Consider the following 23,612-nt stretch of genomic DNA (forward strand, 5'->3'; position numbering starts at 1 on the left):
AGAAAATATTCAATATGTATAATCTCACTGAAATGTTCTGTTCTAGGTTAGTCATCTATTAGCTAAAATAGGATGTAAGTGAATTGCCACATCATTCAGCAACCACAGAATTATTTTGCCAAATGGGTAAGATTTTGTGTATCACGTGAGACTGTGCCTGTTCTTCACCTCATAATTTATGGTAGCCAGAATTCTGTCATCCAGATGTAATACTCCACATTCCATATTTCTTGAAATGGAATCATAACAGTGAACAAAATTAGTAGTGTCCATAATTTGTTCTATGAATTAATTTGAGCAGAGAAATTGTGAAAATGGAGATGAGAAATTAAATAATACCACATACCTCCTGAGTAACATGAACTTGCTGCAGCGCTTGTACTGATAGCTGTTGAACTTGGCTGGTTTTAGCAGCCTGCGGTGTTGTTTGGACAACAGATCTCTGCAAAAGCAAGAGAAAAATTGTTAACTCTGCATTGAGCGAGACCGTCAGCTATCAAAGGATCACCTCACTTTCTTAGTTTATTTTCCGCAATGTCAAATATTTAATATTTCGAGAGCTGCTTTGCCATGTGGTGAGCCAAATAATTGCTGAACAAAGTGTTTTCAAAACTGCTGCATTTAGTTCCTCCTCCCTTAGCACAGCAGAGATAAAACTGAGAACATGATAAACCTAGATCTTCTGGTGTGAACTCTAGGAGCATCAGTAATTGTTCCTTCGGGATTTCAGAGATTGTCACCTCAATTATGCCTGAGCTGGGAGAAGCCAGGATCAGCTGAAAAGCTGAATTTCAGAAATTCTTCTGGTGCCATTCTCCAATGCTCCTCTGACTGACATCAGGGAGCAGTTCTCTGCAGAGAGGAGATATGGAATGGTAGGTCCAAGCGGAACTGAAAAACAGAATTTGGAGGAAGCACATCCTAAGCAGATGATTTGCAAAGTGTTTTTTGAGAGGGGATGGAAGATTTCCTCCCTTACACTTTGCTTTTCTTTTAACTTTATCAAACACATTCAAACTATCAAGATAACAAATAGTAATACAAGAACAGACTAAATGGTCTATGGATAGGTATGCTGATTCTTCTCATTTTCTTTGCTGTTTGCAACTTTTGTTTTGGCAACTTTGTTCGTCAAAGGCCTGGTCACAAATACTGTTGTACCAGGGATTCAAGAACAATGATTAGGAGTGTGGTGAGGGGTAAATCTTTCCCCAAGATTATTATTATGTACTGCATCACATTAGGTAAACAAAAATATTTCCAATATTCTGCATTATGTAGCTTTAGCAAAACACTTTTCAAACAGATGGCATGTCTGTTTATGAAACTGAACTAGAAGTGTTTTAATAAAAATTATGGACAAGAATCATCCAAATCCAAATCAGAAGGCTCAAAATAAATCTAAGCAGTTAGCAAGTACATGTGATAAGCTCTATAAGGATCTATAGCAAGATCCATAGATTTTCAGATTTCCCATTCGTTGAAAAAAAACCTTTAAACTTCTTGATAACAAACATACAAAATTCAACATTACTAGGGTTGTTAACTAATCATGGCAATTAGTTGTTAACAATAGTCTAGGACAGACTCAAATGCAAGGTGAGAAAAGCACCAGTGGTGGAAGCTTTCTGAAACTTGGGTCAGGGTTGTATAGCCCTGCTGTGGCGTGTCTCCTCATGGTTGATGTAGCAAGCCATTTGAAACTCCATTAAATTCGGGAGCGCCGCAATATCCCTCCGGTGGGAAGGGCTGTAAAATCCTGGCCTTGGTCTTTAAATCCGGACTCTAAATGGCTTACTCAGCCCCCAATATTTTAGGAAGCAAACAGGTGTTCATATTTCTAAGACAAAAAATTGCAATGAAGTGCCAACACCTGAAACACCTTTGCAAATGTAAATAAGAGGCCTACAGATGTCTGAGAACCCCAATGCAAGATTGGTTTGCCCAGTTTCACTCAGGAGAACCAGACTGTGAGACCACCAGAAACCTACAAGCAAAGTTTTTGGAACAGACCTATCCTAAATGTAGAGCTGGGAGGAGCAGGAAGATATCAAACAAAATATATCCCAAACAGACTACTCTGGGACCCGATTGATAACACGAATGACAATCCTTGTTCCAACCTATTACAGTCAACCTATTACATATTCACTGCAAAATGTATCCACTGATTCCAGCTTTCTTTATTTTCAGTACCAACCGTTCCAATCGAAGAGACTTAAATTGTATCAGCGACCTTATTCAAATCTAAGTGCACCACATCTATTGCCTTAACCTTTGCCACATCCTCAAAGAAAACCAATAAATTAGGTTGGCAAGACCTCTCTTTCCTGAATACATATCGGTTATCTTTTTTGATTTTATTTCTATCAAAATATTTCATGACATCTTTCGTATGAGTTTTTAATGATACTTGCAATGAACATCAAACTCATTCATCTGTTGTTTCCGAAGTCATTTTTTCTGCCTGTTTGAAAAACAGGATAACATCTGCGGTTCTCAACTTCAAGTGCCTCTCCAATATTCAGCGGCTTTTGAAAGATTTGTGCCATTTTCGTTCACGCATTCTTTCTTTATGTGTTGCTTAGTAGTTTCTTTCAACCAGGGAGAAGTGCCTTTAAGCTTGGTGATTTCACTTTACATAGGCATGCATTGATCCACTACATTCAGAATCATCTCCATGAAGGAACTGGGTAGCCCTTATACTTTCAGTCGTATTCCATCATCCCCTGCACCATGATTTCAAATTGCTTAATTTACAGTGCACAAGTTTTAAATTAAAATAAACTATGAATTAATGTACGTGGACTATGACAGCAAGAAGACGGGCATCATAAATGGCAAACAAAATGTAAAGCAGAGGGGTGAAACAATACATTCTGAGATGAAGAATGAGAAATTACAATATAACAATCTTGAAGTGAGTGCAGAGAAAGGGAGATACAAGGGTTCAAATGAACATATTATTGTAGGTGGGAGGGCAAGTTAAAAATTGTTTAAAAGTTTATGGGAGCACTTTGTAATAGAGGCTTAGAGGGCATGATTCAGATCCTGGGAGAGGCCTCACCCAGGGTTCCCGACGGTCTTTGCGCCTCGCAAGATCTAACGAGATCTTGTGAGACATCGTGACCTGGGCCACATAGCTAAAAGAGCTGAAAAGCTCACTCAGGGCGGCACTGGTTAGCACAGTTGCTTCACAGCTGCGGGGTCACAGGTTCGATTCCCAGCTTGGGTCACTGTGCGGAGTCTGCACGTTCTCCCTGTGTCTGCATGGGTTTCCTCCGGGTGCTCTGGTTTCCTGGCACAGTCCAAAGATGTGCAGGTTAGGTGGATTGGCAATGCTAAATTGCCCTTAGTGACCAAAAAGGTTAGGTGGGTTATTGGGTTGCAGGGATAGGGTGGAGGTGTGGGCTTGGGTAGGGTGCTCTTTCCAAGGGCCGGTGCAGACTTGATGGGTCGAATGGCCTCCTGTACTGTAAATTCTATGATTAGCTATGCTGATGCCAGATCGACCGACCACCTGGCATCTATTGGCCTCGCCAAGACCCGCCACTCACCCCCAAGCAAGCGGTGTTTGGCACTTATCCCTGTTCGGGCAAAATGTGGGGAGTGGGTGGTCTCCCAAATGATCAGAGGCCCCAGGCTGGCATCCTGTCACTGCTGGGTGCCCAGGTGGCACTGTCAGGGTGCAGGCTGGCAGTGCCAAAGTGCCAAGCTGGCTTTTTGCTCATGCCAGGGATCGAGCCTGGGAGTGCCCTGCTGGCATGTGGTGGTGGTGGTGGGGGATGGGTTAAAGCAGCATCCCCCAGCAGTGAGTTGGAGAGTTAGACGGGGAAGTCCGTAGGTCGCGCTTGGGAGAATCTCCTCAACGCAGGATATGCGGCTCAGTGAGCCCTAGGCGGGATGTTCCACCGCGGCCATAAAACACCCAGAATGCCATTAGATAGAGGGCATTTCCGGTGTATTTTCTTTTGTTAAATCACGCCCAGGAGTTCAAAAGCAAAGAGATTTTGTGAATGCATTTATAAATGACTAATTATACCTAAGCTGCAGTATATATCCATTCTATCACCATACTTTAAAGGGATGGCAAGTCCTTGGAGACAGCGCAGGGAAGAATTGCCAGAAATACACCAGGATTACAGATCTCAATTACCTTGTACATGCTAATTGTATGCTAATATTAATACCGTTAGATATAATTTTAGGTATGCACTTAAATAATTCAACAAGTGAGGCATAAAATATTATGCACAGAAAATTTAATCTACTGAATTAATGTTTGGCAGATAAAAAACATAAAAGTTTGACATTGATCCAATGAGTTTAGTTACATTTTAAGAAGGAATCAAATCTGAAAATCCTCGCGAGTTCAAAGCTGGGCCCATAAATTACTTCTAATCAATTCACTAGTTTCCCGATGAAGTCACTTATTTTCTGGGAAAACAGGGAAAAAATAACTGTTTTCCATGCAAAATTACACATGTTTCACCAACAGGTCAAGAAAAAAATGTAATGAATAGTTAATTACTTGTTTTGTAAATCCTGCAATGTTGTTCTGGCACTACACTCAACGGACTCCTTATGGAGCTCATAAATTACACTAATCAAAGGGGGAATTTTAATATGAACTTACCAGTTATCATGAGATACAAAATATGCAGAGTATCTGTACTAGTGACTATTTCTCAATTCTTCTTCTCAACAGCAACCACAAAGATTAGCATGCTAATAACGCATAGTTGTTCTTTCATAAACACATCAATGTGATGATAGAAAAAATATTCCCAACAAAACTCTGGGAATTCCCAAGAAAACTCTGGGAAATCCAGTGCCCAAAAACCAGGAAAAAAAACATTAAAAAAATTATATTTGTTCCCCCTCGTGTAATAATTATCAAAATAAATATCACCAAACAATACAGGGGATTGGAAGGTAAACTTTTACATTAAATATGTCTGTAGTATAAAAGTTAAGCAAATCCACAATTAAAATAGAACAGTCAAGAATTCAAGACGTAGCATAAAATGTAACAAATGTTGCAAGGAAGTATAATTTATTCTGAAGATCATCTCTCAAAGACTGACATGGAATCACATTAAATGTCTTGTTCTGCTGTAGTGTACAAATTCCAGAATGTGAAGAATACAGTTTCCTTGATAACAATCAAAACAAGAAAGCATCCCAAGAGGACATTGGCATAATGTTTCTCACTGGCTACTTTGAACTAAAATGTGAACAGAACTGTTAGAAATCACGCTCAACACAATTTTTATAAAATTCTTCCACTGAATGAACATAGGAAATGTAGCGGCCAATTCCGCACAGCAGGTTCATAGAATCATTACAGTGCAGGAGGAAGCCATTCGCCCAGCGAGTCTACACTGACCCTTTGAAAGAGTCCCCATGCCCCCACCCTATCCCCATAGCCCAATTACCCCACTTAACCGTTTAGACATTAGAGGCAATTTAGGCATAGCCAATAACCTAACCTGTGCTTCTTTGGGCTGTGGGAGGAAACTGGAGCAGCTGGAGGAAACCCATGCAGACACGGGGAGAATGTGCAAACTCCACCCAGACAGTCCACCGAGGTCAGAATTGAACCCAGGTCACTGACGCTGTGATGTGGCAGAGCTAACTGTGCCAACAGTGCCACCCCCTATTAAAAGGGGAAGATATTTCATAATTTGACTATACTGCATTACATTCCGTTTTACTCAAAACCGATTGATATTCATGAATCCACATCCATAAATAGATTTACCTTAAACTGGCAATGTTCAAGGCTTTAATTAAGTAAAGTAAAACAAAGAAGTGAGCTATTTACAATATTGCAGATTGTCAAATTTTAAATCTACAAAATGGGATCAATAGGATACCTTAATTCCCCACTCTAGGAATAACATCAAGTACAAAGAGGGGTGGTTAAAGAACCTCGCTAAAATTATACCAGGAATGACAGGTTTAGTTAGGAGAGGTGAATCTTATCAAAACAAAAAGGTTTAGAGGAAAGTTGATGTGTTTTTGTCAAAATTATGAAGGGCTTTGATAACTAAATGAGAAAATTAATTTGCATTGCTCAAAAAACCAGCGATTAGTGAAATAAATTTAAGATTATCACCAAAGAAATAAAGGGGAGATTAGACATTTAAAAAATAAGCATTCTTCCACATGGAATGCCTGACCAGAAACAGCGATAGAAACGGAATTCATAGCAATAGCTTACAAACCGGAAGGGGTTTTTCAGATTTGAAAAATATAGGGAAAGGGCAGGACAATGGGACGGAATGGGTAAATCTTTCAGAGAGTTAGCACGGGCACAATAAGCTGAATGGACTCTTCCTGTGCTGTGAAATTATATGATCTATTAGGTGACCATAAGTAAATAATTAGAATTTCAAATGGGGAACGTAATTTTCCAGAGATTAAAGAATATTTGGAACAAACACCAAGCAAAATGAAAACATGTTAATGAAATGAAAACAAAGTATTTTCAACAGGAATTAAACTCATAAACCTATTAATGGCATAGGAAACTTAGTTAGTCACACACCTATAAACGACAAACAATAGTTTTGAAAATCCCTAACCTGAACAGTACTGAAACAAGATAGCATGCAAAATTGTGCAAAATCAGTACCTGTTGATCCAAGCTAATGGTTACACCATTTTTCCACTGCATTTTGTTTGTATAGAGCAAATTACATTGGCTAAACATAGAGGGACACCAACATTCGTTGAAAGTTAATCACATCACTACAATCCAACAAGAAAGTCATTACGCAACCTTAGGCAGTGCAGCGCTGGAGAAATCTAGGGTATTCAGTATAAACTGGCCTCACAAGTTTAATTTATCTTATGAAACAGATAAAGCAGACTTAGCACTATTCAGTATTCATGATAATATTGTGCAATGGAAGTATATTGAGTCTGCAAAATTCCTGCTGGAAATTAACATGAGTGCTTTAACAGATGGCCTACACAGTTTATACTGTTGCGTTTATCATTGTGGTATGTAGATTTAGCACTATAAATTGAGCCTGACGTCTTCACTGTCTATTGTCTTTTGCTTCTCATTGTACGCATTATCCATAACTTTCAAATTCCTCACAGCGCCTAGCTATTAGTAAAAACACCACAATGTTGCTCACTACTCCGTTAAAGCTATTGTTCTAAAATATTTAACTATTGTTTAAACACCTCTTCTCGTGTTAATCTAATATTAATTTATTGTTCTATGTTTTTTTCCAATGGTGTGGAATGCCACTTGCCATCCTAACCCAATAAATCGTTTGCCTTTTTACTGGAAATTAGATGCAAGATTTTCTTGATGTTAAATTTGCCCTACAGGTGAAAAAGTTTCTACTTGCCTGATAATTAAATCAAAGCCAGTGAGCCTTTTTTTCCGTTAAAATTATGTAAGGCATATATTTCAGTGGTGACATCACAAAGCCACCACCAAGTTAACAACGACTGTGAGTTCAAACATTTTCTGTGATTTGACTTCTATACTGGGGCAGGCATCTATATACTTCTGAGATAATTCCTGAGGATAGCATGCTCATGTAATAGCTTGGCAAACTAAAAGGTTGGGCAAGTATATGTCACTGAAATTTCACTTAAGTGGACACTCATCCTCTGAGAAAATAAATAATCGAGTGATTCCAGGACGTGAAAATGCAAATACTCTGGTATACTTAAAACTGAGCAGAATTCCATTGCATTGGTCCAACATGGAGCAGGCCACCAATCAACGAGGTGAAGGCGAGGATATCACCCTTGACCCCCATTTTCAGCCCCAGAGAGTCTGACACCACAAAAATGGCCACCAGAGAATAAGGCTCCAGATCAATATTCAGCATCACTGACATGGTGCCAAAAAAAAAGAGACCCAAAAGCTTACCAATTTGGGACAAGTCCAGAACGTGTGTGTAGTTGGCCAGCCCCCCGGAACACTGCTCGCACCTGCCCTCTACCTCCGGAAAGAAGCCACTCGTCTTAGCTTTGGTCAGGTACGCCCTGTGTACCACCTTAAGCTGGATCAGGCCAAGCCGTGTGCATGAAGATGTGGAGTTCACCCTACGAAAGGCCTCACCATCCACTATCGATCCTAACTCCCTCTCCCACTTTGCCTTGTGGGTCTGAATCCTCCTACAGAATCTGCCCATAAATGCTGGACATGCTACCTTCCTCCTACCCAGTTAGCGAAAGGACCCTCTCCATCAGAGACGTCAGTGATCACGTCCACCTTTTCAAGACCATTCAGGAACTTGTATTCTTCAATCTAATCACCTTTCAGCCTTCTAACCTCCAATGGAAAAAAGCCCAGCCTGTCCAACCTATCCTCATAAGACAACAAATACGAAAGTCAATGGGTGGGATCCCCGGTCCATCAGCCGCGTTTTCCGGCACGGCATGCCCCGCCGGCAGTGGGATTTTCCATTCCTGCAGCCGGCCAAAAGGGTTTCCCCTTTCGGGAAACCCGCGGGCGTGGCTCCTCTGCCAGTGGGCAGGAGGATCCTGCCGACAGAGAATTCTGCAGAATAGATATTTTCTTCCTCCATTTTCTGACAATTTTCCCCCCTCTTTTTATCCTCTCTATAATTTCCCGCCTGAGTGCGATTCTATAAGCTCCAGGCACCTCAGTGCGTCATTCAAATGGCCATTGGTCACATGTAAACCTATAAAGTGAATGTCTGCAAATGGAAAGGTGACCTATGACAATTCACCAATGGTTTCACATTATGAAGTAATGTGTCAGAGAACTATTAAATATGGCTTTACAAGACAAATAATTCTCAGGTAACAAATTTAATCACTTGTGGAAAACGCACGATATTCAACAGCTCCCCATGTTCTCCAAAAGGCTAGATTCGCATTACCATAATATAGAAAGGTATCCAATTTGGATTGATATTATTACTGAAACTGCACAAAAACCATACCAATTATTTTGCTCCTTTCATTGTAATGATAATAAGGTCAGGATAATTGAAACAGTAACCATGATAGATATGGCGCAAAATATTCTGAAATCTAATCACTAATACTATGATATTTCACTGTATTAGTGAAATTGTATTAGTCATAGATCAAGAACATTTTCAGTAAATTACTTCCAGAATTTGTGGCATCCCTATTTACGGACTAAATAACATCACTAAAACTATTACCTGATGCATTACTGCTACCTGCTGGACTCCCGGCAGCTGGAGCTGCGGGAACTGATCCACTTTCGACTGCACAGCATTCTGTACTAGAAGCCTCTGCTCAGGAGAAAAGTAATACATTATAGAGAATCCAACTTGAAATGCACTCTGTAAAAACTGCAATGTGGATAAGGAAATTCAGTCAAAATACATACCCAACCCAAGTCTAAACTTCCCATTCAACACAAACAATTGCTTTCTGTCATTTGAAAATTGTTAGTAAGCAAATTGTTAGTAACCAAATTAATCACTACTGGGTGATAAATGACAATTTATGTTTGCAAAATACTCTTAAAAATTGGGTAAAGTGATGCAGTTTCATGTACAAAACACAACTTAATTTGGCAGATTGACAGTAGGATTGCAATTTAGATATTTTATCATTACACATTTTATTCAGGAACATTACTCCTTTAAAGTAAATTAGTGCCAGATTTAATAGGTCAGTTTTGTCCTGTCTGCTGACTTTCAAACAGGTGGTCAAATGCTCCTTCCCAATATCCCACTTATATTCCAGTCACAGAAACACATCACCAACCATTCTCTTTTGACAAGAGGAGCAAAGTAAACTACAAAATCTTAATTAGCGTGTGCTTTGTGCAGTCACCAAGAGGAGGTGCATACCTTGGGCAGAAATGTTACTGCAGTCCTCAGAGCTGATTTTCCATTGAATAATCAGCCATGAACTAAAATTGTTTGCAGATTAAAATTTTAGAAAATCATCCAAATTTCCAGTGGCTGGCCATAGAAACCAAATTTTGGATGGCCAGTAAATAACAGCTTTATTTGATTGTAATTTTTTCAAAGAATTTATACATTTGGAGTGACAGCTTGGAGCTCCTACAAGAATCATATTGTATAGGACTCTTCACCATGTTAACAGAGACGGAGAGGATGAGCAAGAACACACTAAGAAGCCAGAAGTGGGTGCGTGCGGAGGAGGCCTCCTGCATGGGGACCTCCCTCCTGGCCCTCGCCACGGCAGCACTCCCATCCCCACCCAAAAAACACTCCAGCAGCCCAGTGGTGACAGCCACCCTCCAATCCTGGAACCAACTGCGGCAGCAATTTGGCCTTATCAAAATGTCGGACAAGGCTCCCATCTGCAACAACCATAGGTTCACACCAGCACTGACTGACGCCACCTTTAAAAGGTGGAGGCAGGACAGGGGGACACTGACAGTCAGGGACCTATACACGGACGACAGGATCGCAACACTGGACGAACTGACAGAGAAATTTCGACTAGCTGGGGGGAACAAGCTACGGTATCTGCAACTCAAAAACTTCCTACGAAAGGAGACAAGGACGTACCCACAACTGCCACGACAGACACTACTGGAAGACCTACTGGACGCAAGTATCCTAGAGAAAGGGAACTGTAGCGACATGTATGACCGACTGGTAGAAAGGGACGACACCGTACTGGACGCAACAAGAATGAAATGGGAGGACGACCTGGGGATGGAGATAGGGTGGGAACTCTGGAGCGAAGCACTGCATAGGGTCAACTCCACCTCCATGTGCGCAAGGCTCGGCCTGACGCAACTAAAAGTGGTACATAGAGCCCACTTAACAAGAAACCGTATGAGTAGGTTCTTCCCGGAGGTGGAGGACAGATGTGAACGGTGCCAAAGAGGCCCGGCCAACCACGCCCACATGTTCTGGTCTTGCCCCAGACTTGTGGAGTACTGGACAGCCTTCTTCGAGGTTATGTCCAAAGTGGTGGGGGTGAGGGTGGAGCCATGCCCGATAGTGGCGGTCTTCGGGGTTTCAGACCAGCCAGATCTATTCCTGGGGAGGAGGGCGGACGCCCTTGCCTTTGCCTCCCTGATCGCCCGCTGTAGAATCCTGTTTGGCTGGCGGTCAGCAGCACCGCCCAGAGCTGCAGACTGGCTGTCCGACCTCTCGGAATCTCTCCAAATGGAGAAAATCAAATTCGCCATCAGAGGATCAGACGACGGCTTCCACAGAACGTGGGAGCCATTCATGCAATTGTTCCGGGACCTGTTTGTGGCCAACGAACAAGAGGAAGAATAGTCGGGTGGCCAAGGGGAAAATGGACGGGAATCGGGGGAAGGTGGCCGGGGGGGGGGGGGGGGGGGGGGGGGGTTCGTTATGGGGGTTTGACGGCAAGCTAAGGCCCAAAACCAAACTATAAATAAATGCCTATAAACATGTGCCTCGGCCATATTGGGGAATGTAAAATATGTATGCCGGCCAAAGGGGGCGATCACAATTGTTATTATGAAGATGCTTACCTGTAAATATACATGTTAATTTTTGCGTGTTTTTTTTTCTTCTCTAATGATTTGTAATATGTTGTATATAAAATATGAAAACTCAATAAAAAAAACATTTTAAAAAAAGAACGCACTAAACTTCTCTTTCATTTTTACTCTAGTTCAGCTCAATTCGGGTGCCGGAATGGGTTAATGGAAATGGTCACCATAAAAACTTTGTTTCCCAAGGATAGTTAGGGCCGTGTTAAAAGCTAATTCATGTGGAATCCTTCAAAATTGCATTGCTTGAGCCATCAATTACAGTAAGCGATGTACTCATATTCAGACCTAAGAGTTAATTATGTGATGAAATTAAATCACTTGCTGGATGCAAGTGCGATTGCACAGTGGGGTAGTGGGTGAGGTAGACGCAGTCACCTTACTTATTAGCCCAACATTAGTCTAATCTGAGTTCCACTGTTCACACAGAATCAATTTAGCCTTTGAACCTGGCTGTACATGCAGCAGTAAATCACACACTCAAAACTGAATTGTCAGTCATTGCTGATGTGGAATATGTGACCAAATCGTTAAACGCTTATAATGAAGCTCAAAGCACTAGTTTTGTAAAACTATGGTCGGACTAAAAATAAAGTTACAGACTCTGGTGATCTACTTACAATTAAAGTTGACTTGTCAGTTGTTGAAAATAATGGCGTCTGTGTTTCCAGAGGGTCATGTTGCATCTAACTTTTGCTCAAGATATATTTTCAATTTCAGTTCAGTTACTTGCTCTGATATATCATAGGCCTAAGTTCAGGACAATTTTCCACAGCCAACCATTGCTAGTTGACTAGTTAAAGATTTTTGGAAGCGTTAAAAATAATCACTACAGGTAGGTTTTCACTGGCGGTTATAAATTTTTAATGCTAACTATATCAAAGTACACTGAAGCTTTGGAAACTAAATGGCCAAACACCTTGATTTTGAGTCAATGACATTGCAAGATCGGTGACAGCAAATTGACAAGTGCTTTACCTTCCGCCCAATTTTGATCCCACTGACTTCAAAGCTATCATCTACTGGTACGGGGAGAATGGAGTTTTCAAGTATGCATATAAATTCCATCCAAATGACAGGGAAAGTAGTTCTCAACAAAGTTCAACGAATGCTCCTTCCCCAGATGAAAACTTTGCGTAACCCATGGTAAACAAGGGCTAAACAAAACAGCAAAGATATATTACTTTTTCCTGAGAGCATGATCCCAAACCACCTGGAAAATAAATCTTTTGTCTTCAATGATATACCTTTACCTTACGTTACATTCAGTTTCTGTTCAGTTACATGTTCCGATATGTCACAAGCTCCTACACAGGGCAATTTTGAGAATTGCCAATTGTCCACTGAAAGATGCTTGGAAGCATGAAAACATTTTATTACAGGAAGCTCTTAATGCTGACAGTGTCAAATTGCACAGACCTGCAGTTATCATCTTGGTGGGGCAACAAGATGGCACAGTAGTTAGCACTGCTGCTTCACAGCACTTAGGACCTGGGTTCGATCCCAGTCCTGGGTCACTGTTTGTGTGGAGTTTGCGCATTCTCCTCGTGTCTGCGTGGGTCTCACCCTCACAACCCAAAAAGATGCGCAGGGTAGGTGAATTGGCCAAACTAAGTTGCCAATTAATTGGGGGGAAAATGAATTGGGTACTCTATATTTATGAAAATAAAATAAGTCATAAAATTGGTTTTAATTCGCTGAATTCTATAAAAGTAAGGCATTATCTCTTTATTAATGGAGAGTAGAAATAACACAGCCCTTAATGGGCAATACTTTAAAAATGTGGCTCAATACTGAGTTAAACAACCAGGAGAAATGGCTGAAAACATTAATAGATTATGGTTCACATTAGAAAAACTTTATAATGTAATTTCTTTTTGGTGGGAATGAAAATTAAAACATCCAATCTATATATTGTGATGATATTACAGTTGCATGTCGTGATTCAAACATAAAGCCTATGGGATTCTCTGTCCCACCAGCCCAGTTTTCCAGCCGTGCGCACGCCCCCGGCAGCGGGATTCTCCATTCACGCAGTTGTTCAATGGGTGACCCGCCCCCGCCATTGTGACCCACCCCCAGGCCGTCGGGAAACCCGCGGGCGTGAATGCGCTGCCGGTGATGAAGATCCACCAACGGAGAATCCAGCTCACTATATACTCATTTGAACTCAGGCAGAGATACGTCTCAAGTTAAAAGTGGAAAAGGGGAGTCTGCAGGGTGTTTAATTTGTCTCTTCCCACCTTTCTTGGTCAAATTCATTAAAAAGCAGGTTCCAAACCATATTGATAATTGGTGGCAAGTTATGCAGTTATGTCTCATCAGTAACATTGTTTATCAAACAGCACAGAAAACAATTTAATGCATTGCAAGAATCATTGGCAATCTAAGTTTTTGAGATTTTACTGCTAGCTGTACTCTAACTCTAGTGATATTATAACGGTGCCAGAAAATCCATGGGCAGCAATCTAGGCAGGATAACAGGATCATGCATGCTCTTGCTATACAACATTGACCCTGCCACAGCTAACTGGGTCAGTAGAAGGGAATCTCACTTGCGAGGCAGTTGGAGAGTGACAAACATCATTATCAGTACATACCAAGAACTTGACTACCTGAGTTTATTGGAAATTTTAGTGTCTGGGTAAGATCCAAATGTTGATAAACTTTCACTAGTTTGACCAACTTCTCTACTCCTACTATTTTTCTACAATGGTATTGTAAATAAATATCTTCCATTATTTCATAAACCTCAAAAAGATCACCTCTTAAGATGCATCTTCTCCAGGCTGAAAATACCAATCGCTTAGTCTTGTGATATAATTCAGATCTCCGACACTATTGATCATGAGTCTCTCCATGCCTTCAATCAACTAGTCAATTGCAGTATTGTCCTGGTCTTCCCTTTCTGCCTTTCTAATCTCTCTCCTCCTTTAAGAAGCTCCTTAAAACCTATCTCTACGGCCAAGCTTTTTGGTCATTTGTCCTAATATTTCTTTGTGTGACTTGGTTTCAAATTGCAATGCTGCTGCTTAGGACATTGTTGTCTCCAGTGTGACTACCTTCTTTGTTTCTCTGTTACATCTTCTTTGTTTCTCTGCTACCAGAACTGAACACTGCATTTTAGGTATAGACTCAGCATCCTGAGTTTGGCTATGTAGTTCAGTTTGCGATCAGCTTTATTGATTGCTACTCTTGAATAAGAGCACTTCAGTTCACTATAGTGCCAACATTTCTTTCAACCACATCCGTAGTTATTTCAACACCATTCAGAGAGTACTTGTGCTGCTCACTTTTCTTCCTGTGTGCAATATTTTACAGTCTGCAATAAATTTCACCTGCCAATTGCTTGCCTCACTCAAATATTTTGTTTCCCTCATTCTGTAATCGCTGGACTGCATCATTCAAAACCAGTGCCCGTCCAAGTTGTATCATCTGCACACTTGTCCAATTAGCATTGATCTTCTGAATGCAAGTTATTGATGTAAATTAAAAACAGTGGTGATCGTTAAGAACAACACTCAGTATATCCCTTCCATCATCCCTCAAACCAGTACCCATTTGTTTATACTGTTATCCAGTTTATTAATCAGTCATGCCCTGGATCTTACAATTTAATTCATTACCTTAGGTCTGGAACTTGATCAAATGTCTCTTTTAAATTTAAATAGATTTACCACTTTGGCTGTGATTTCCTCAAGGAAATTAAAGAGGTTAGTTGACCAGGATCATGCCCATAAAAAGCTGGTTACTTGGTTGCTTTTGAACCGTTTATCCTAACACAGTTAACAAATTCCATTATTTTATAAGGAATTGAACTAAGACAAATGGATCTCAGTTGATTGTCTGTTCAGTCCTCTTTGAATATGGCAATAAATTAGTTTGGTTCCAAACTACTGGTACCACTCAAGTAATTACTCATCTTGATTGCCAGTGCCTCACAAATCTCTTTGCTAGGCTTTCTCAACACTGTGGGATAAATATCATCTATCCTAATGCACCAAGTCACTTTTGTCCTGGTTTTCACCTATCTGCACTGACATTCTGCCCGATAATGCTTCAATTGTATCATCCTCATCCAAGTTTTTAAACAGTCCACCCCATGGCCTCCCCATCCCACCTCTGTAACCTTGCCCAGCCCTAAAAATCTCATATATTTGCTTTGTTTGGCCCCTTGTACCACACTGTAACCAATCACTGTTTGTCAATGTACCATTTGTCAACGTACTCTGTTGATTATTCTTTTGTCTACTATGTACATACTGTGTATGTTCCCTCGGCCGCAGAAAAATACTTCTCACTGTACTTCGGTACATGCGGCAATAAATCAAATCAAATCAAATCTGTGACATCTGCACGCTCCTCCAAATTTAGCATCTCATGCAATCCTGATTTTCATCACTTCACCCTCATCTGCTGTTCTTCTGCTGCCAAGGCTCAAAACTCTAGAAATTACCTCTCTAAAACCTCGCCAGCTCTCTATTCTTTTAAGAAGCTCCTTATAACTTATCCCTTGACCCAAGTTTTTGAATATCTGTCCTAATACCTCCTAATATCTCTTGCTTGGCTCAGATGTGTTTGATAATATTGCTGTGAAGTACTTTGGGGCATTTTAGTACCTTAAAGGTGATTCATAAAAATGTAAGTAGTTATTGGAGCATTTATATTACAGTTTTTGATAAAGCACCTGTGAATCATCTTCAGATTTCTCACATTTGAAAGGTGCAATATAAATGCACAATGTTGTTGCATCTAGGGATTTCTGTGTGTTAAGCCCTTTCAGTTTGCCTGGAGCTTCCATCCTTTTAATTAGTGATGAATTGGGAGGAGTGGGCATATCGTTCGCGTCTCCTCGGGAGTACTTGGAGGGACTAATTGTTCAGATTATTTACTACCGTTTGCCGATCCTCATTTCAAAGCCATTTCCATATTTTAATATCCTCATTTTTTTTCTAGGCTTCTCTTTTTTATTTGTTTTCATGTGCTCATTTAGTCATCCCAGTGATCCCTTCTTTCTCCATTCAGGAAATATATATGTACTTTTTCTTCATTCATTTTTAACTTTGTTAGTTACGCAGTTAGAATCATGCATATTTAGCCTGAGCTCATTGATCTTACATATGGACTTGCCTTGCATGTCCAATATTATTCTTTTAAAGGTATTCTGTTTGCCTTCCACTGAATACTGTTAAATGCCCTCCTCCAACCCATTAGTTTTAAAACTTCCCTTATCTCTTTAGTCTTTTTAAAGTTATCAACCTTGGTCATGGATTTAGGTTAACTGGGTCACTGATCATTCTGTCGTTACTGCCCCCAAAGATGCTAATACTTCCATTTTATATGCAATAGATGCCTCTATTCAGCTCCACTATTGTTGATAATAATAATAATAATAATCTTTATTGTCACAAGTAGGCTTACATTAACACTGCAATGACGTTACTGTGAAAAGCCCCTAGTCGTCACATTCCGGCGCCTGTTCGGGTACACAGAGAGAGAGAATTCAGAATGTCTAATTCACCTAACAGCACGTCTTTTAGGACTTGAGGGAGTATACCGGAGCACCCAGAGGAAACCCACGAAGACATGGGGAGAACGTGCAGACTCCACACAGACAGTGACCCAAGCCAGGAATCGAATCTGGGACCCTGGCGCTGTGAAGCAACAGTGCTACCCACTGTGCTACCGTTTGGATTGTTCACACATTAACAAACCTTTTCCCCGTAGCTAGAACACTAGAATCCCAAAGGAAAATTATATTGAGGGGTCACTTTGAAAGCCATAATTTTGGTAGAATACTACCTTTTTTATAGATGCACCATAGAAGCATTGTTTCTAGCTGCATCACAGCCTAGCATGGTAACTGTTCGGCCGTAAGAAACTACAGAGAGTGGTGAACACAGCCCAGTCCATCACGCAAACCCACCTCCCATCCAGTGACTCTGTCTACACCTCCTGCTGCCTTGGGAAAGTGGGCAGCATAATCAAACACCTCTCCCACCTGGATAATTCTCTCTTCGATCGGACAGAAGGTACAAAAGTCTGAGAACACGCACCAACAGATTCAAAAACAGTTTCTTCTCCGCTGTTACCAGACCCCTGAATGGCCCTCCCATAGACTGAACTGATCTCTCTACGCATCTTCTCTACAGTTGGACCACTATATCCCGTATGCTTCAACTGATGTTTAGGTCTATGTATACTATTGTTTATTTATCATATGTCCTTTGTTTTTCATGTATGGTACGATCTGCCTCGACTGCATGCAGAACCAAACTTTTCACTGTACCTCGGTACACACAACAATAAACCTAAATCTGTGCTGTGGCTCACACTCAGAGCCACATTTTTGTTGTCTTTTTAAAAAATAAATTTAGAGTATCCAATTCTTTTTTTCCCAATTAAGGGGCAATTTAATGTGGCCACTCCACCTACACTGGACACCTTTTTGGATTGTGGGGGTGAGACGTGGAGAATGTGCAAACTCCACACGGACAGTGACACAGGGCCGGGATCGAACCTGGGACCTCAGCGCAGTGAAGCAGCAATGCTTTTTCTTTTATAAATTTAGAGTGCCCAATTCATTTTTTCCAATTAAAGAGCAATTTAGCGTGGCCAATTCACCTACCCTGCACATCTTTGGGTTGTGGGGGCGAAACCCACGCAAACACGGGGAGAATGTGCAAACTCCACACGGACAGTGACCCAGGGCCGGGATCGAACCTGGGACCTCGGCGCCATGAGACTGCAGTGCTACCACTGTGCCACCGTGCTGCCCAGTAAAGCAGCAATGCTACCCACTGCACCAACGTGCCACGCCTCAGAGCCACATATTCCAAGTGTAGGCCAGCACCTAGCTTGCAGTTACTGATGCAAGCAAATAGAAACAGCAGTTCATTCAGCCTCTCATGCCTGCTCTTCCATTCAATTAGACCATGGCTGATCTGTATCTCATCTCTATCTTTTGTTCCATATTCCTTTGATATACTTATGGTGAACCACTGTGCACCTGTATTAGGGGATGTACGGTAGGACCTGCACTACAGGTTCGCCGGTAGCTCCTGCCGGCTAGCTCCGCCCACAAGGAGCCGTATAAATATGCGTGACCTCCTTCTGATCAGCCATTTCGCCAGCTGCAGTAGGAGGCCACGCTTCTGACTGCAATAAAGCCACAGTTGTACCAATCTGAGTCTTTCGTGCAATTGATCGTGCATCAATTTATTACAGTCAGATTTTTCTACAATATGGACATCAGCATCAAACCAAATCGCCTGCAGCTGGATCCACACTCGCCAGACGCCAGAAAGGACTTTAATCACTGGCTGGCTTGTTTTGAGGCCTACATCAACCCTGCGACCCCCACGCCGACGGAAGCTCAGAAGATCCAAGTTCTATACTCCAGGTTGAGCTCCAGCATGTTCCCGTTGATCCAGGACGCCCCAAGTTACGCGGAAGCAATGACACTCCTAAAAGAGAACTACGCTCAGAAGACAAACGCACTCTTCGCAAGGCATGTACTCGCCATTCGCGTACAACTATCTGGTGAGTCAATCAAAGACTTCTGGCGGGTTCTTATCCCACTCGTACGGGACTGTGACTGTCAGGCCGTCACGGCCACTGAACATTCCAATCTCCTCATGCGTGACGCACTCGTAACGGGGACAGCATCCGACAACGACTGCTGAAAGGGGCCACGCTCGACCTAACGGAGACGAAAACTTTAGCGCTCTCCATGACGGTCGCATCTCGAAACGTCCAAGCCTACCCCGCTTGCCACGCGGCCCACCCCTCCTGGACCCCGCAAACGACCCCCCTGGCTGGGGCCCCTCCTAATCAATACGCCTGCGCCGTCCGCCACGCCACGCACCCTGAGGGTCCCCGCTGCTACTTCTGCGGCCAGCAGAAGCACCCCCGCCAACACTGCCCAGTCCGCACCGCCACTTGCAAATCCTGCGGTAAAAAGGGCCACTTCGCAGCTGTATGCCAGGCCCGCGCAGTCGCTGCTATCGCGCCCACAATCGCCCCTCCCCCCAGCCGAACGCACAATGGGCGCCGCCATCTTCTCCTCCCGGGGCCACGTGCGACCAGTGGCCGCCGCCATCTTTTTCCCCCCAGGTCCACGTGCGGCCCATGGACGCCGCCATCTTGCCCCACCCCCACAACGTGCGCTCCATGGACGCCGCCATCTTGTTCCCAACAGGTCCTCCGGACGCCGCCATTTTGTCTCCCCCACGGGACTGGAACGCTGGATTGGGTCGCCGACACTCCCCATCTGAATCCTCGGACGACCACCTGCAGCTCACCTCGATGACACTGGACCAGTCCCGTCCTCACAACCTGGCCACCGCTTCGACGACAGTGAAAATCAACGGCTACACGACCTCTTGCCTGCTGGACTTCGGGAGCACCGAAAGCTTCATTCACCCAGACACGGTAAGGCGCTGCTCCCTCAAGGTCCACCCCACCAACCAACGGATCTCCCTGGCCTCCGGATCCCACTCTGTCTCGATCCAAGGGTTCTGTTTGGTCAATCTCACTGTCCAGGGCGTAGAATTCAGCGGTTTCCGCCTCTATGTCCTCCCCAACCTCTGCGCTGCACTATTGATGGGTCTAGTTTTCCAGTGCAATCTCCAGAGCCTCACCCTCAAATTTGGCGGGCCCCTACCTCCACTCACCGTTTGCGGCCTCACGACCCCCAAAGTTGACCCCCCCTCCCTCTTTGCCAATCTAACTGCAGATTGCAAGCCCGTCGCCACCAGGAACAGACGGTACAGCGCCCAGGACTAGGCCTTCATCAGGTCCGAGGTCCAGTGGCTGCTTCGGGAGGGTATTATCGAGGCCAGCAATAGCCCCTGGAGAGCCCAAGTGGTAGTGGTTAAAACTGGGGAGAAACACAGAATGGTCGTGGACTACAGCCAGACCATCAATCGGTACACGCAGCTCGACGCGTACCCCCTCCCACGCATATCTGATATGGTCAATCAGATTGCACAGTACCGGGTCTTCTCAACAATTGACCTGAAATCCGCCTACCACCAGCTCCCCATCCGTAAATTGGACCGTCCATACACTGCCTTCGAGGCGGACGGTCGGCTCTATCAATTTCTTAGGGTTCCCTTCGGCCTCACTAACGGGGTCTCGGTCTTCCAAAGGGAGATGGACCGAATGGTCGACCGGTACGGTCTGCGGGCCACGTTTCCGTACCTGGACAAAGTCACTATCTGCGGCCATGACCAGCAGGACCACGACGCCAACCTCTCTAAATATCTCCGCATTGCCACTCTCCTCAATCTTACATACAACAAGGAGAAGTGTGTGTTCCGCACGACCAGTCTAGCCATCCTCGGCTATGTAGTCCAAAACGGACTCCTGGGACCCGATCCCGACCGCATGCACCCCCTCATGGAGCTCCTCCTCCCCCACTGCTCCAAGGCCCTCAAACGCTGCCTTGGGTTCTTCTCCTACTACGCTCAGTGGGTCCCAAACTATGCGGACAAGGCCCACCCAATCATACAGTCCACCCAATTTCCCCTCACGGACGAGGCACAACATGCATTCGCTCGTATTAGAGCAGACATAGCCAAGGCCGGGATGCACGCAGTAGATGAGACACTGCCCTTTCAAGTAGAAAGCGACGCTTCAAATGTCACCCTCGCCGCCACTCTAAACCAGGCAGGCAGACCCGTGGCATTCTTTTCCCGCACCCTTCATGCCTCTGAAATTCGGCACTCATCCGTTGAAAAAGAGGCTCAAGCTATCGTTGAAGCTGTGCGGATTTGGAGGCATTACCTGGCCGGCAGGAGATTCACTCTCCTCACTGACCAACGGTCGGTAGCTTTCATGTTCAACAACACGCAGCGGGGCAAGATCAAAAATGATAAAATCTTGCGGTGGAGAATCGAGCTCTCCACCTATAATTATGAGATTTTGTATCGCCCCGGCAAGCTCAACGAGCCCCCAGACGCCCTCTCCCGAGGTACATGTGCCAGCGCACAAGTAGACCAACTCCAGGCCCTGCACGACAGCCTTTGTCACCCGGGGGTCACTCGATTGTACCACCTCGTCAAAACCCGCAATCTGCCCTACTCCGTCGAGGACGTACGGACAATCACCAGAGAGTGCCAGGTCTGTGCGGAGTGCAAGCCGCACTTTTACCGGCCGGACCGCGCGCGCGCGCCTGGTGAAAGCGTCCCGCCCCTTTGAACGCCTCAGCGTGGATTTCAAAGGGCCCCTCCCTTCCACCGACCGCAACACATATATCCTCAGTGTGGTCGATGAATTCTCCAGGTTCCCCTTCGCCATCCCATGCCCCGATATGACGTCTGCCACTGTCATCAAGGCCCTCAACACCACCTTCGCTCTGTTCGGTTTCCCCGACTACATCCACAGTGACAGGGGATCCTCATTCATGAGCGATGAGCTGCGTCAGTTCCTGCTCAGCAGGGGTATCGCCTCCAGCAGAACGACCAGCTACAACCCCCTGGGAAACGGGCAGGTAGAGAGGGAGAACGGGACGGTTTGGAGGGCCGTCCAGCTGGCCCTACGGTCCAGAAACCTCCCAGCCTCTCGCTGGCAGCAGGTCCTCCCTGATGCACTACACTCCATACGGTTTCTACTGTGCACCGCCACAAATAACACACCCCATGAACGTGTTTTTACCTTCCCCAGGAAGTCCACATCCGAGGTGTCGCTCCCAACTTGGCTCGCAGCTCCAGGACCAGTCCTTCTGCGTAGGCATGTCCGACTCCACAAGGCGGACCCCTCGGTGGACAGGGTACACTTGCTCCACGCCAACCCCCAGTATGCCTATGTGGAGTTCCCCGATGGCCGCCAGGATACGGTCTCACTCAGGGACCTGGCTCCCTCAGGTTCCATTCCCACACACTTCCCCACCCACGCACCACCCTCCCCCGGCGCTCCCAACATTAGCCCCACCAGGTCCATTCCTCCTTCCCCTGCCCACGCTAGAGGACGAGGAAGATTTCAGCACGCTCCCGGAGTCGTCCGACTACTGGACAGCACCAACACCGCCAGCACCGACGTCGGCAACGCCAGCACCGCCTTCACCGCCACCGTTACGTCGCTCCCAGTGAACCGTCAAACCACCGGACCGACTTAACCTCTGACGGGCACTGGACTACCAAAATGGACATACTTTTTCAGCTCCCCACTGTACATTATTTGTAAATCTGTATATAGTTCCACGCCACCCCCGCCAGACTCATTTGTAACAGGGGGGTAAATGTGGTGAACCACTGTGCACCTGTATTAGGGGATGTACAGTAGGACCTGCACTACAGGTTCGCCGGTAGCCCCTGCCGGCTAGCTCCGCCCACAAGGAGTCGTATAAATATGCGTGACCTCCTCCTGATCAGCCATTTCGCCAGCTACAGTAGGAGGCCACGTATCTGACTGTAATAAAGCCACAGTTGTACCAATCTGAGTCTTTCGTGCAATTGATCGTGCCTTACTTACCAAACAAAAATCTACTGATCTCAGTCTTAAAAATATCAGACAAATGTATAAAGCATCATTTTTCCCAATGTTGAATTTAAACATCTATATTCTGAATATTGTATTCCATACTTTTATCAGTTTGCTAACTGAATAATATTTATAAGTATTATTTTTGTTTAATTATAAAAAATACTTTTTCACAATTAGAGCCAGTGCATTACTTTGGAATGCAAAGCAAACAAATGAAAAACAAGAACAAAATGCTGAAAGAAAGCAGGTCAATCTGCATTTCTGGCAGGAAAACAAATGTTAATGTTTCCAGCATCATATTGGAAGTTATAATAATGGGGTGGGAGAGCGGAGTTTTGAGATTCTTGGAGGTTTGTCAGGGTTATTGGGGCTTGATTTAATGAAAAGCAGAGCTTCATTTTGAGTGTGTTTCCCGGCACTTAGAGCGCCAAGAACGACCCTGCTATTAAACAGGATGATGTACCATCAATTGGACTCGAGACACGATGAAGATCCAAACTGTGGCTTTAATCAGCTAGTTGTTAGCCCGGTGGTCGACTACAGAGAAAGGCCGACCGCCGGGAACTCTGGGTACTTATACCCCGCCTCGGAGGTATAACTTGTCTCTCGACCAATTGGTGAGCAGTCACATGAC

At 44.0% G+C, this 23,612-nt stretch overlaps 1 protein-coding gene across 12 annotated transcripts in view; it reads right to left on the minus strand.

Moving 5' to 3' along the window:
- rfx1a (regulatory factor X, 1a (influences HLA class II expression)) overlaps nt 1–23,612 on the minus strand; it is a 119,403-nt gene that overhangs the window by 34,611 nt on the left and 61,180 nt on the right. For 7 of the 12 annotated variants that reach the window (XM_038784650.1, XM_038784641.1, XM_038784647.1 and 4 more), the window contains 2 exons: nt 9,174–9,266; nt 347–442 (listed from right to left, as the gene is read on the minus strand). In XM_038784650.1, the coding sequence (XP_038640578.1) occupies nt 347–442; nt 9,174–9,266 (189 nt within the window). The remainder of the gene's footprint in view (nt 1–346; nt 443–9,173; nt 9,267–23,612) is intronic. The other 5 variants (XM_038784652.1, XM_038784649.1, XM_038784644.1 and 2 more) reach the window with 1 other exon arrangement.

The sequence above is a fragment of the Scyliorhinus canicula genome, chromosome 25, assembly GCF_902713615.1.
Source record: "Scyliorhinus canicula chromosome 25, sScyCan1.1, whole genome shotgun sequence".
Taxonomy (NCBI): domain Eukaryota; kingdom Metazoa; phylum Chordata; class Chondrichthyes; order Carcharhiniformes; family Scyliorhinidae; genus Scyliorhinus; species Scyliorhinus canicula.